Below are 14,328 nucleotides of genomic sequence, written 5' to 3'. Positions count from 1 at the left end.
TGTCCAAAAGGCTGTGATGTACTGTAGGTTTATTTCTGGGAAACTGAGTCACTCACACAAGTACATAAGAAAATAAACACAGAGAAAAAAGGTTCACAGTAGCAGCCAGGAAAACATTCTACGGGAACAATGTTGCTGCCAGTCACATCTCTATTGCAAATGTATCGGAAACAAATGTGTGAGGGGTGTAACCAACCATTCAAAACACAGTCTCTTATTATGGGATAGATGAACAGCACTGGAGATATATATATATAGATATATAGATATATATATATATATAATATAATATATCTAGCATAAACACTCACAGACATAAGACATTCACAGTCTGGGAATGTCTTATGTCGGGATTCACCCCCCCCCCCGCCCACCCTCTTCTGCAACACACACACACATTCTAAAAAGAAACTCCCGCAAAGATACCCAACAATACCCCTAAAAGTCCCCCGCCGTGTCTCTCTCTCTCTCGTTGACTTTTACAGGCCCATCTGTGTCCATCCAAGCAGAGGCGATCTCATTCTCAACGCGACATGACAGCCTATTGCTCAGTGTAAACACTGACACACACTGACACTACTGCTGCCACGGCACGGCAGGGGAGTGTGTGTGTGTGTGTTGGTTGCTCTTTAACTCACTTGGATGCATGTTGTGTGTTCATGCCACACTGTTAAAAGAAAATACTAGAGTACTACTAACCATGTCGCAAGGAAATTACCCATTTCCCAGAAGCACCACGGTAGGACTAACCCTCATGACACTAAGTATGGGTCTGCTCCTTGCGTGTACCAATGCACGGGTAGTAGACCGATCTTAACTAGTTAACTAGTCTGCCACCCGTGCCCTGTGGCCTACAAGGAGCACACCCAGAATGGGTGTCATGAGTGACACCTCTGTGGTTCCTACAGTGATGCATCTGTGACAACGTTCTGTTCGAGGGAAATGTCGCGCCAAATCGTATTCATCACCACGTTCCTGCAGGTCGGCACCGTCCAGACCATGAAGACCACAGAAAGCATTAGAAAAGTAAAAAGCACAGTATGGCCGCCAATGTTTGTGTTGTGATAAGTTACTAGACAGGTATAACTGGGGAGGGAGGGGTTGGGGGGGGGGGGGGGTTGTAGTACTTGGTCATCTGAACCATATAAGTTATCATTGTTTCTTTAAAAAAAAGATAATAAAACAAAAAGGTTTACAAAACTGCTTCGGTGGCATGCAAGTACTTACAAGGGGTCCATGAGTACGTGTGTATATGTGTGTGTGTGTGTGTGTGTGTGTGTGTGTGTGTGTGTGTCTGTGTGTGTGTGTGTGTGTGTGTGTGTGTGTGTGTGTGTGTGTGTGTGTGTGTGTGTCTGTGTGTGTGTGTGTGTGTGTGTGTGTGTGTGTGTGTGTGTGTGTGTGTGTGTGTGTGTGTGTGTGTGTGTGCGAGTGCGGAGGGATTAGCCGGTCTCACGTGAGAAGGAGCGGGCAGCTCAGCCCCGGCGGCTTTTGATTGGACGGTACGCGGGTGCCATTAAACGCCAAGCAAATTAAACCTGTCCCCGCAAGGGAGTCCGGGCAAAAAAAAAGGGGCCGCCTAACCCTCTTTCTCCATGGTCCCTTTACTCATTCATCATTCATGCATCCTCAAAACTCAAGACTGCCTTCGCCGCAGCCATCCAATGTTCCTTATGCATTATAAACCTATTACTAAACACAAACCCAACTCCCACTTGTCCCAGGCTCCCCCAGTTATGCTATTATACTATTTAGTCATTCAAGCAATTCTTTTTCTAATTTCCTCTCTTACAGAATACAGAGGCAGGTCATTAAGAAACAGGTAGGGGTTAGGCAGACTAGCTTAGATCTTCCTCAAGGATGCCTGCAGGTTGCCTTTGTGGACGTCTGGGTTTTGAACCAGGAACCTTTAGTCTGGGAGTGAGTCAAACAACCTCCTGCCCACTATATGATGACGTATTGCTAGTCATACAAGCATGTTGACTTTATACATAGCGTCTTAACCTTCAACATGCTAACTCTTAACCCATCACGCAGACCTTGCTGTCAACAAATATTGACACCATATTATACTGCTACTAAACAGATAAGGGTTCGACATGTCCTTTATATGATCTTGTTTACACATAACATGTCCTTGGCTAGGTACGTAGCGAGTTGCGTTGTTGTGGTGGTGAGTTCCTGGAGGAGCATGACATTTTGAGGGGTCTCTCACACACACACACACACACACACACACACACACACACACACACACACACACACACACACACACACACACACACACACACACTTACCTTATTGCAGTAGAGCATCCACACCTCGTACAGCCGCTCCTCGGACGCCATGGTGGAGCCCGTCGATCAAAACACAGAGCTCACTTCTCCCGGTTTTCCATGTTGTACTCCACGCTACACCTCCCAATGCCCCCCCTCGGGGCGTCACAGCTCACAACAATATAATGGACATCTGTCCATCCTTCTCCAAACTAAATGGGAAGCGTAATTTTTTTAAAACAAGGAACGAGAACACCGGACGGCTGTGTGCTTGTAGGAAACGGGGCGAGATCAAAAAAATGAAAAAAACTCCCAAAAGATTATTCCATGTTTGTCCTGGAGGAGCCGGTCAGGACCCAAGTCTCCACAGCGGGAGTTCTCTTCGCTCCCGCGGGACCAGGCTGAAGGTCTTCCACGTCAGTGGGGGGGCTACTCCTCCGGACAGGCTCGGCTTGTGTGCCTCCGGGCTGTGGAGCAAAAACAATACACACACATACAGTGAGTGAGTGAATGATGAAGAAGAAGTGGTATGAGATTGTCGCCCACACTGTTAACTATCCTACACAATGGCTAACTTAACAGCCCTTGACAGATCACCCCGCCCCCCCCCCCCCCCCCTCCCCATCCCACCCCACCCCGCCCCGCACCGCCACTGGGACGTAGATGCCGCCTCTGGCTCCACATACACACCGCTGGGAATGGCTTCGTAGGGGGATACAGGTTAATTATGCATGGACGAAACGCCGCTCTTGGGCTATTTAGAGCAAGAAGCAGGCGACCCTCGGTCTGAAAAGCTGTCAAAAAGCGAATCCCATTTACCCCCCCCCCACCCCCCTTCCTGCAACCTCCCCTTGAATCGCCTCCTCCTCCTACTCATGTGACATAAACGCCACTGTGTACCTTGTTCTCACTCCTCCCGAGTCAACAGCACGTAAAACACACGCAAACCTGACCGCGTACGTGTGTGTGTCAAGGGAGACATGTAACATCCCGTAATAGTGAATAAAACAAGCTCACCTGGGCGCGAGGAAATAACAACTGTCACGTTGACGTCGCGATACTTCTTGCAACAATGTAGGAATCCACGGAACGTCACCGAAAACCTTATCCGGTTTTCTTTCAAATTAAAAGCCCTGTACGCGGCGTGTTTTTTTTTTTTTTTTTTTTTTAACTCTATTAACAGTTACGTTTAAATTCACTGAAGACAATTGTTACAGCGTTGGCTTTTTGGTTCTGATTTTGTCGACCAACATCAATAACCTGTTCAGTGTTTTTTGGAAGAAAAACATATCATTGATAATAATAATTATTATTATTATAATATGAATGTATATATATATATATTTATATATATAACATAATTATACCTATATTAATATAGAAAAAAATAAGAGCATTAAACGTCCAACTGAAGAACTTTTAATGTTGTAAATATTGTGAACTGGAAACGTAACGCACGCTGGTTTCTTCAAAATTAAAAAACTGCATTCCTTGTTTATCGAAAGTTTACGGGGGATGTGCATAATGCATCTAATGCTTTTTTTTGCATCTGGATAATGAATTCATCATCCAAAAATGACAATTCGTTAAATATTCTCCACGCTCGTTATCCTGTGTTTTTGTTTACGACAGTCAATTAGTTTTACGTTGTCGATGTGGAGCTCTTGCGTCCCTAAGGGCGGGGCTTGGTTTGGAAGACCGTCGAGCAAGGTTACGTTTTATTGAATGCTGCAGTGCACTCTAGAGGAGCAGTGCTAAACCAGCAGCATCCCCACCCCAGCAGCCTCTTCTGGCTGACAGGCTCACTAGATTTACATTCATTATGTCATTAAGATGACACATTTATACAAAACGACCTATAAGCGAGACTGAGAGGAATTGGTAGCATAATTACTGTATATATATATATATATATATATATATATATACAGTATATATATATACAAGTGGTTGTGGGAGGATCTAGTCTACTGTCCATTATAGATCAGGCCCCAACAAGCAAGATGTATTGCTCTTCATGTCCTGACTTTAGGTTTATTTCCATGTAAAAAGTGTATGAAAGTGTTGTTATATATAAATAAATGAGGGTAATAATTGGGAGTAAGGCGTTTCCATAAAGTCTAGTATGTTATGTAAAGGTTCCACTGAAAATGTCTTGAAATTAGCATTTTGTGTGTGAATAAGATCTCTCCCACACACACACACACACACACACACACACACACACACACACACACACACACACACACACACACACACACACACACACACACACACACACACACACACACACACACTTTCTTCCAATGCAACAAACTATGCCATTCAATCAAAAATATGCAACAACAGGCACCGCTTAAATCAGCTACCGATATTCTTTTATTATTCACATTCATAAAAAGTCTTAAACACAGCTGAACGGACGTGTGTACCGTACACATCCCTAGCACGGCTCTCGCACTCAATCACAGTTAAGGGGGAGACCACTGTACTTAAGAACCGTCGAGGTATAGCTACTGCTTTTAACATACACAGAGGCAGTGTTGGGTACTTCACAGCGCGAGAGGTTAAGATATTCGGTATTAGGTCCGAGGTCATAGGCGATTTGAGGAGAAGGGAGCGGGGGGGGGGGGGGGGATGAGAGGGCGGGCGGTTGTCACAGTTGAATTAAAAAACGGTTTCTACTGTACGATAAGTGGATGCGTCCGACGTGTTCTATTGCTCATGTGTTACGACATGCGCGTTTGTGCGAAACCAGTCTTGCGCTTCGACCCGTACCCCCTGGGTGCAATTCCTTTTTGGACAGAGGGTTGGAACTTCATGCAATTTGTTGAGAACTAGTTTAAATGACGTTTGGATATAGTGGTCATGTTTTCAGTCAGATGTCAACTATTGTAGTATCAATAACATGTAGAATATATATTCCATGGAAAATCCTCAAATTGAATTGTATAATCCGAGAAGTTTGTCTGATCTGGAAGACACGATTTTTCTAAATATTTTGTTCAAAAACTATTTGGAGATGTATGCATGTGTTTGAGGTTACCCTCATTTTCAAAATAAGTCAGTTATCATCCACTTCCTCTGGCATGTATACCCACTGATCATGCCCTGTCATCAACCACCAATCACACACCAGTTTAAAAACAGAACACCTAAAAGGTAATTAGTGTTGTTTTGAACCACAGAGCATGAGCGTCACCTGTTTCAGCGATTGGCCTGCTCCTCTGCCAGTCAATGATAGTAGGCGGGTCTTACTGGTGAATTATTCATTAGTAATCGCTGCCTCTTTGAACACACTGCCTTATTCATGTTTTCTCACAGTAGCACTATAGGACTCCGGCTGTCTCACAGACACCTGTCCCCTACTCAGTTTTTGCTTCAAAATAAGTAAATATATATTTATCTATATGAAAAAATAATACAAAAAACGATTTAAAACAACAACAACAACAACAAAGGCTCAGAGTGGTTTGGCTGGGGTTTGGCGGTCTGCTGAGGTGGAACTAAATGAAAGAAGAATAGCACAAAAGTAGAACTTTTGCCATTCCATGGTTCAGTTTTGATTGTCTTTGTCTTTAGTTAGGAGAGTGGGGTGGAGTGACGTGGGTGGGGTTGTGTGGGGGGGGGGGGGGGAAGGGGGGAGGGTGGGGAGGGGGGCTGGAGAGTGGTTGTAGTGGACGTGGGGGGGGGGGTAATGGCGGTGTTTTCAAGAGAAGTCCCAGGCCCCCTGGAGGTCGGTGGCGAGGGGCGACGTGGGGGCGGCGTGGCAGGCCGGCGTCGGGGGGCAGGAGACGGGGGAGTCCTGGGGGCTGCCCAGGGGCACCGCCGGGTACATGAGGTTGAGGAAGGTGTCCCTGGTGTGTCTCTTCACCTGTTGTCGCCCCCCGCCCGCAAACGACACACAAGAAACACACGGCCGAGTCAACGCACAGATAAAAACCTTGAGCTTTGTCAGTCTTTCCACTGGTGCAACCGTAGTTACCCTTGTAATCTTTGGCTTCGTGACCTGGGTTCTCCACAGCTGGTATTCTATTGTCAATACTAAAATCAATACTTTAATCAAGAAACTAATCAGCTTCTTTTTCTCTCTTTCTCTTTCTGTGGTGTGCACATTAGTTATCTTTTAAGTACTGGCCCTTGGATTTGTGTCATTGGGATAAAGGGTTGTGTGTGTGAATTAGTGAACAGCTAGCATTTAGTACTGCAGTATCTGTGATCCATGAAGAACTAGGTTGTAGAATTCAAATAAATGGCACGTGAATAAACAAAAACAAAGCCTCTGGTAAATACATTCTAGCAAACAGGCAACACTAGTTAGTTTGATATTTGGTGTCATGGAGCAACCCACCTGCTTGAAGAAGGCATGGGTCAGCAACGTGGATGCAGACGGTCTGTAAAACACACAAGGGGCAAACAGAGGTTTATAGACACCATGGTGAAATATTGTTCTGCTCATAATAGTTGAATCCAGTGGGGCCCAATGAGGAGAATCATTTCATACAGCGCCGAGCAATTGTTTATAAATCACATTTGAAATCCCGGTTCTTTAACCACAGGTCTGTGTTTTTAAAAGTGCTGTTACTGTCAGAAGGTCCGTGATTGGTCGTGCTCATGTGTCAATCAAGTTCTTGAACCATGTCAGCTCAGCTCCCTACCTCTGTTCGGGCTGCTGCTGCAGACACTGCTGCACCAGGCTGTGCAGGGTGGCCGAGTGGTTCTTTGGGCCGGGGCTCTGGGGCCGGTCGGTGGTTGGCGTGGTGACGGTGAGGGGGGTGTGGCCAGTGGCAGGGGCGGTGCCGGGGCCCGGGGCGGAGGCGCTGTGCTTGAGGCTTCCCGTGGCCACGCTCTCGCCGATGCCCGAGTCCATCCCGGAGCGGGACACCGTCAGCCCGCCCAGCTTGCCCAGGGGGAAGGGGGCCACGTCCAGCAGGCAGCAGTGGGAGCCATGCAGCTTCTGGAGCAGCATCTGGAGCAAGGGCAACACCACTGGATCATACCACCATCACCACTGGATCATACCATCACCACCACCACCACTGGATCACAACACCACCACCACTGGATCATACCACCACCACCACTGGATCATACCACCACCACCACTGGATCATACCACCAACGGCTCAGAACAATAACAAATAAACCAGGCCAGCTCCTCCACTCCATTTTAACTTGCGACCGACTCTTTCAAAATTGAAAAGTTGCAGGATAGCATGATGGTGTTCAAAAGGTACTGGGTTTGACTCCAAATGTCCAAAGCCCACCTGTAGGCAACTTTGAGCAAGAGGCCCCCCAAACCCTCCCTGGTCCCATCCCTGATTAGTTGGGTGGACGGACGGGTATAGTGGGGTACCTGTGTGGGAGGCATGTCCTGGAAGGGCACCCTGCCACTGACCAGCTCACAGGCCACGATGCCCAGGCTGTAGATGTCTGACTTCACCCCGTAGCCGTGGAGGTCCTGGCAGAACCATGGAGGTATGGAGGGGGGGGGGGGGGGGACAGAGAGAGTGAGTGAGTGAGAGTGTGATTTCTGTAATTTTATTTGAGCACTTAATTACATTTCATACAAGCAACAATCTTGTTATGTGCAATGTAGCACTGTGGAGGTTTCTTAACCTTCTGTTGTTGCCATGTTTGACACGCAACATATACACTTGACTAGCGTCCAGCCAAGCGTTGGACGCTAGGCCGGGCGTTCAGAATATAGCCCGCCAACAGCACATTATTTAACTCATTCAACATGTATCATGCATTTTAAATGTCCTTATGTTCTGTATTATTCACGTAACAAGCAATACATCATTCTATACTGTAGTATGACCAACACAACATTGGAAGCAGTCAACATATAAACTGCTCTGTCCTGTAGGCCGGGCCTATGTGTTGAGATGAATTGATATTATAACGGAGGGAGGAGGCCGCTGAAGCGGCTCTGACCTGTCGCAGGAGCTCGGGGCTCAGCCAGGGCAGCAGGGCGGGGCTGTGGTGCGGCATGTCGAAGACGGCCCGGGCCCTCCGGCCGTCCCGCATCATGCTGTACACGCTGTGCAGCCCCGACAGGTAGACGCGGCCGTCCCCCGACAGGAGGATGTGGCTGGCCTTCAGCCCCCTGGGGGTGAGGAGAGAGAGAGAGAGAGAGAGAGAGAGAGAGAGAGGTGGGGAGAGGTGTAGAGAGAGAAAGAGAGGAAGAGAGAGAGAGAGAGAGAGAGAGAGAGAGAGAGAGAGAGAGAGCGAGAGAGAGAGAGATGTAGAGAGAGAGAGAGAGATGTAGAGAGAGAGAAAGAGAGAGAGAGAGAGATGTAGAGAGAGAGAGAGAGATCGAAAAGAGAGGAGTGTTCAAGGTAAGGAGATTGAAAACAGAAGAGAGGATTGACAGCTAACATGTTCTCACTTTAAAGTTTATACCAAGATATAGGTATAAAGTATATGGTAGATATAAACAAACCATCGCGTAATCCCTCAAAAATGTAAAATCAGATGTTTGGTGATCAGATTATTGACACTAGAAAGGTCCAACTGTCGGCCAGTTGTGCAGCGCCGCACTTCCTCCATCTCCACCCAGCCCCTCCGGCCCGCCCACCTGTGGACGTATCCCATCTGGTGGAGGTACTCCAGGGCCTTCAGCACGCCGTGCAGCAGGTACGCCATCAGGGACTCGCTCATGCCGTCCGGGAAGTAGGACCTCAGCAAGGCGTCCGCCGAGCCTAGGAGAGAGAGAGAGAGGGAGGGACAGAGAGAAACAGGCGGAGAATGGTGACCATGGTCACACAGCGCACACAGAGCATTCTCCCAGATGGGGAAAATATAACATGAATAATTAAATGAATCAACTAATCAATTAATTAATTAATAAATGATGGAACAACGTCAAACTAACAAAGACTTCAAGAACATCAAGAACATTGATAGGTACCAATGTTCAAGGGAAACTTCACCGTTTATAAACACTAATTTGAGCTACAACAAAATATCTTCGCCACAATGGGGCAGTAAAGATAATTCTAGGAGATGAAAACATGGAAAATTGGGTGACTACCTCTGACCCTGAAGGGTGTTAGTGTGTAAGGCAGAACGCGGATGCTCATTGCTGTGGTTTTATTTGGTGGTGGTGGTGATGGAGGGGTGGGCCTGAGAGAGGGGGAGAGGGGGTGAATGTGAGAGAGGGGGGGGGGGGGGGTGTCTGACCGTAGGACATGAGCGGTGTTAGGATCCAGAGCTGGCAGCAGGAGCTGAAGACCAGGCGCGAGGTGAGCAGGTTGGGGTGACGGAACAGCCGGGACAGCAGCACCTCATTCTGACGACACAAAGACGTTACGGAGACGGTACTGAGTGGCAGTGGAGCGTCCTCGCACATGCTGCTGCTAAACACGCTGACGAGGACAATCGTTGCCATTGACGATGAAAATCGCAGGTCTGGAATTCAGGGTTTCAAAGTTATTTTAACCACAATCTTTGTGGCCAAGAATGGTATGTTTTATGCCACGTTAAAGTGGCATTCATTTATTTCGCACCACTAGGGGGCAGAACAAAATTAATCCAACCCAAACCCATAGCGCTTCTCTTGTGAATGGAGTAACAGAGGTCGGCAAAGCAGCGCCAATGAGGAAGGAATGACATCGCACTCACTGACAGCTGCAGGAGCTCCTCCTCGGTACACTCGTCTAGGTTGGTGTGCTTGATCGCCACCAGCTGGCCGGAGGGCGTATGGCGCGCCATGTTCACCTGGCTCATGTTATTGAAGCCTCTGCCTTGGGGGACAAAAAATACCAGGAAATCTATGAATCCATATTATTCAGAATATTATATATTCAATATATTTTTTATATATATTCAAATATATTGACACATACTGTATCTAATGATTAAAACAAAGTACAGCCCATTAATGTGATTATTATTTGTATTATAGTTTATTTGATATAGTTTATTGTGTGTTTAGTCTGACAAGATATACTTGTGCGTCCAAAAAATCACGCAATATTTACAGTATATATAAAAATATATCAAGAAATATATATACATATAAAAATAAAAAGAATAATAATAATTCTTGGCTAGCAACAAGCGTTGATACTTTAATTCCAGGTTGACGCTCACCCAGCTCTGCCAGTAGCTGGTAGTGGCCCGGTTCTGGCGACAGCCCTGTGATGTCATCACCAAGCGTCCCTGGCAGAGTGCAGTCGGAGACGGCAGAGCTCTGGCGTGGCCGTAAGGAACAGCGACACAGAAAAAATGTCAGTTGAGGTTTCCAACTTTACATGTGATCAACCGTGTGAAACGTGCACATTTTGTACACTGCAGGCACAGTGACCACACGAGTAAGAGACGCAATAAGACTGGAGTAGTTGATATATGTAGTAGATGATTTATGACATGGTTAATAATTGATTACATGATTGATTGTGTATGCACGTGTACACAAACACATTGACACACATAAACACGCACACAGAAGTCTTGTCAACTCCCATCAAAATCGGTAAAACATTTTTCTTCCTGTATATCTACTTGCTCTAGAAGTGCTATGGGAACTCCCAGCTGAAAGGAACCGGGTTCAATCACCCCCCCCCCACGTACGCAGCCGCACCAGTAGACATCCACGAGCAAGAGGCCCTGACCCCTAACCTGCTGCTTAATAGCCTGTATCTGAATCCACTGGAAGTCGCTTTTGAAGCGTCTGCTGCTACAACCTCATAGCATCGCCATTGTTGTGAGGAGCAGCAGGCATGAATGGAAAGAGTCGAAGCGGGTGACAAGGACAGTGACTGCCACCGGGTGGCACTGTGACTCTGAGCTGAGGTAGAGGTGGTGGAGGGATGAATGTTTTCAGGCGGAGTATAGTAGAAAGGGGGGTGTGATGGGTGATGATCATAGATATATATATTGACAGTCTATATATCTATGGGTCATGATGAGAAGTTCTCATTGAAAGCTTTTTTATTTTTTTAAACCGGTCTATGCTTGATTGATTGGCATGGCCTGGCATGCTGATAATGTATGCACTCACACAGCATCCACCAATGATATTTAATGTATTTATTTATGTATTGTATTTATAAACATGTAGGCTATAGATGTATTTATAATTATAAGTCATATAATGAATTATGAATATAACTTATGTGTTGGTATGTAACTTATATAACGTAGGCCTATATATAACTCTTCTTTTTTCATCTTATCATTTCATGGATAGGTAACACTTTAAAATAAGGATACATTAATTAGCTATGAATTAGCTAATTTAGCTAATGACAAGTAACTAACAGTTACTTAACAGTAAAAATGTAATAATGTATTTCATGTTAACTATAGTGTTCATGCTAGCTATGGTATCAATTAATATATTATTTAATATTCATCCAACACCAATCCCAACCTTAAGCCTTACCCCTATGCTAATGTGATTAAAAAAATGCCTATTACATAGGCATACATTTACAAATTTGAATTAATTGCTGATTAATGTAAACCTTTTTGTAAAGTGTTCCCATTAAATTTAAATAAAATCCACCTATTCTTCCCCTGAAAGGTTTCTGCTCCACTTAGCAATATTTAATTATAGAAAATATCTCTGCTTCAAATGACTGGAAGCTGAATTAAAAAGGCTAGAGAAGCAGAAGAAAGCACATGGGAGAAAAAAATAAAACATAAAATAAAAGCCCCCCCGGCTTTTATTTTATGTAGCCATAAAAAACAAAAGCCCCCGTTAAGTACCAACACAGGACGCCGGTGGCTTTACTGACCAGGAACTGGTGGCTGGAGTCCTCATAGCGTTCCTCTATGGATACAGACTGGACCGCAGTGTGGGAGATACAGGAACAGTCCTGAGGGAGGGGTGAGGGAGGAGGGAGGAGGGAAGGAGGAAGGAGATGTCAGACATGCTCCCAAGGTAGAGGGACATGAGATGGGGCTGAGCTGGATAGGGTGAGGGGGGGGTGGTGAGGTGAAAGGAGGAGGAAGGGAGACCACTGGTTGGGCGATACAACCATCAGCCAAGTCCAATATAAAAAGGGTTGTTTTAGAGATTAAGTGTGTCTGTTGATATTGTGACGATATTGCTGTTGCAGTGTGATGATCTTTCAGAAAAAAAGGTTTGTCAATGAATGAAATGCCTAGGCTTTTATGAATGGATTGGTTGATGACTTTTGAAGTACATTTATGAATGAATGAATGAATGAATGAATGCAGCCGCTAAAGAAAGACACAATTTGAGCTAAACCCTGTGATGCAAATACAAGATTGTTTCTTGTTTAATATTATAGATAGTAGATAGTAACAACAAATATGACCCAACAACAAAACAAAAAATTTGATCTGATTTTTTTTTAAGGAATTGGAAAACATGGACCATGAGCACAGAGACTGGACCCCTCCTAAGTACACAGCGTGTTATAGCTGACAGAGTGGACACTAAAAAGGCGCAATTATGACACACATAAACAAAACATGGTCCTACTGGGTGTCCTCTTATCGACTATAGCCCCATGCAGAGACGGGCTCATGATCGACCATCGATCCTTTATGAATATATTAAAATAAAAATACAACATAGACTAGAATAGGAATGGAGACATAATATTATGCAACAGCAGGCATATCGTGACATTGATGATCCGCCGCTGGCTACACCACCCATACTACGTATTATTGTTGATATCAGCTTTTAAGGCAACGGACCACAACAACACACGCACACACACATACACACTAAACACGTGCGGATTATTTGTCCTTACCAAGAAAGACATGGAGTCCCTTCGGCGATGGAAATACGGGACGAGGTGGGCATATATTCGCTCATCGGCTGCAAGAGGATGGAGACAGAGAGAGTGAGCAGTGTGTACGGTCGATGTAATATGAGACCTCGCGGGTGTGGGTGTGTGTGTGTGTGTGTGTGTGTGTGTGTGTGTGTGTGTGTGTGTGTGTGTGTGCATCCCCCCACCACAGCATCAGCACCACCTCACGAGGAGCTGCGTCCCACCCAGCCTGTTATACCCTGGAGCGGGCTTTGCCCTCTGCCCGTCTCGCAGCGCGCCAACAGCAGCCCACCTGCCTGCAGCGCCGTCCCACGTCATCGGCACCCAAAAGCGCCTTATTTCAGTGACGACATGACAACGTCATAGGTCTTATACCAAAGTGTCCCTTCTTCCATGTTTGAATACATATGTGAGTTGATGGCGGTCCACAATTAAATAATTTGTATATATATAATTTGTATATATATATATATGTTGTTGTTTTTGTATAGCATCTAGTGTTATACATTGATGTCCAACGTCCAATGTCCAGCTGTTCAGTATTTTTTCAGCCAACATGTCTTTGAAATCATTAGATTCAGAAAAAGGACACAGTGTTACGTTCAGTGGACAGAGACCACATCTGCCCTTCTAAACGATCCAATCTGTATCCATGTATGTCTCTTTAATGAGACGTAGCGAGTGCACGTTAATGTTTACCTGGACCCGAAAGTGATAGAATAGACTTCAAGAGCCCATCAAACAGGTTAATCGTCCATGTGTTTATTAATAGATTACCCAATGGTAATTCCCCAAGTTCATGCGACGCCACAGACCAGCAAAACATATGTGTTAGTGTTTCAAAACTCATGTTCCTAATATCGCCCACTACATTCGTACCTTGCTCTGCTCGGTGACGCCTCAAACGCAACCAGAAAAGCCCTCAGTACAACGTCGTCTCGTTTAAATCCCACATTCTACCTCATCTGAGCGAATAACAAAGTGTCATGTTCAACTCATACATTTGTTTAGCAAGACACCCCGAGAAAGTCAAGAGGGCAAAGCGCAAAAGGCTAGCGAGACTTTTAATTTGATAGACTACAGGCGCACCATACGCACGTCACGGGGTTTTGTGTGCTACGTCGATGACTGGCGTTGCCAGATTGGGTCGTATTTCCCGCCCATTCCGGCAACAATGGCTGCAGCGAAATCTGGCCCTATCTGGCAACACTGTCGACGACGCGGAGACCTCATTAGCATAGCCCTCACTGTGTGAGAGTACGGTCCCGCCGCGGTCCTCTATTGTTTGAGCT

General features: G+C 45.6%; 2 protein-coding genes across 2 annotated transcripts in view; both read right to left on the bottom strand.

Moving 5' to 3' along the window:
- nbeal1 (neurobeachin-like 1) overlaps positions 1 to 2,345 on the bottom strand; it is a gene marked incomplete at its 5' end in the record, with an annotated part of 29,811 nt that extends 27,466 nt beyond the window's left edge. Inside the window, one exon of the mRNA XM_084487932.1 lies at positions 2,295 to 2,345. Coding sequence (XP_084344058.1) covers positions 2,295 to 2,345 — 51 coding nt within the window. The remainder of the gene's footprint in view (positions 1 to 2,294) is intronic.
- A 2,345-nt stretch (positions 2,346 to 4,690) lies between these two features.
- On the bottom strand, positions 4,691 to 14,120 carry stradb (STE20 related adaptor beta). The gene is made up of 12 exons (XM_084487841.1): positions 13,916 to 14,120; positions 13,016 to 13,083; positions 12,023 to 12,103; positions 10,374 to 10,473; positions 9,903 to 10,024; positions 9,462 to 9,570; positions 8,857 to 8,980; positions 8,214 to 8,385; positions 7,630 to 7,734; positions 6,932 to 7,242; positions 6,625 to 6,667; positions 4,691 to 6,147 (listed from the first exon to the last, which is right to left on the bottom strand). The coding sequence occupies exons 2-12, from the start codon at positions 13,025 to 13,027 to the stop codon at positions 5,983 to 5,985; spliced, it is 1,344 nt and encodes a 447-aa protein (XP_084343967.1). The 5' UTR covers positions 13,028 to 13,083; positions 13,916 to 14,120; the 3' UTR covers positions 4,691 to 5,982.
- Between the last annotated feature and the right edge of the window lie 208 nt (positions 14,121 to 14,328).

This window comes from Micromesistius poutassou (genome assembly GCF_964030765.1).
Source record: "Micromesistius poutassou genome assembly, chromosome: 24".
In the NCBI taxonomy this organism is placed as follows: domain Eukaryota; kingdom Metazoa; phylum Chordata; class Actinopteri; order Gadiformes; family Gadidae; genus Micromesistius; species Micromesistius poutassou.
The sequence above is the reverse complement of the archived record's forward strand: the minus strand, read 5'-3'. Positions and strand labels throughout refer to the sequence as shown.

What these genes read in the sequence shown, in the direction of transcription:
- stradb (XM_084487841.1), bottom strand. An exon ending in AGGAGCTCCTGCAGCTGTCA is followed by an intron (nt 9,571 to 9,902) that starts GTGAGTGCGATG and finishes TTGTGTCGTCAG; the next exon opens with AATGAGGTGCTGCTGTCCCG. An exon ending in AACACCGCTCATGTCCTACG is followed by an intron (nt 8,981 to 9,461) that starts GTCAGACACCCC and finishes TCTCTCTCCTAG; the next exon opens with GCTCGGCGGACGCCTTGCTG.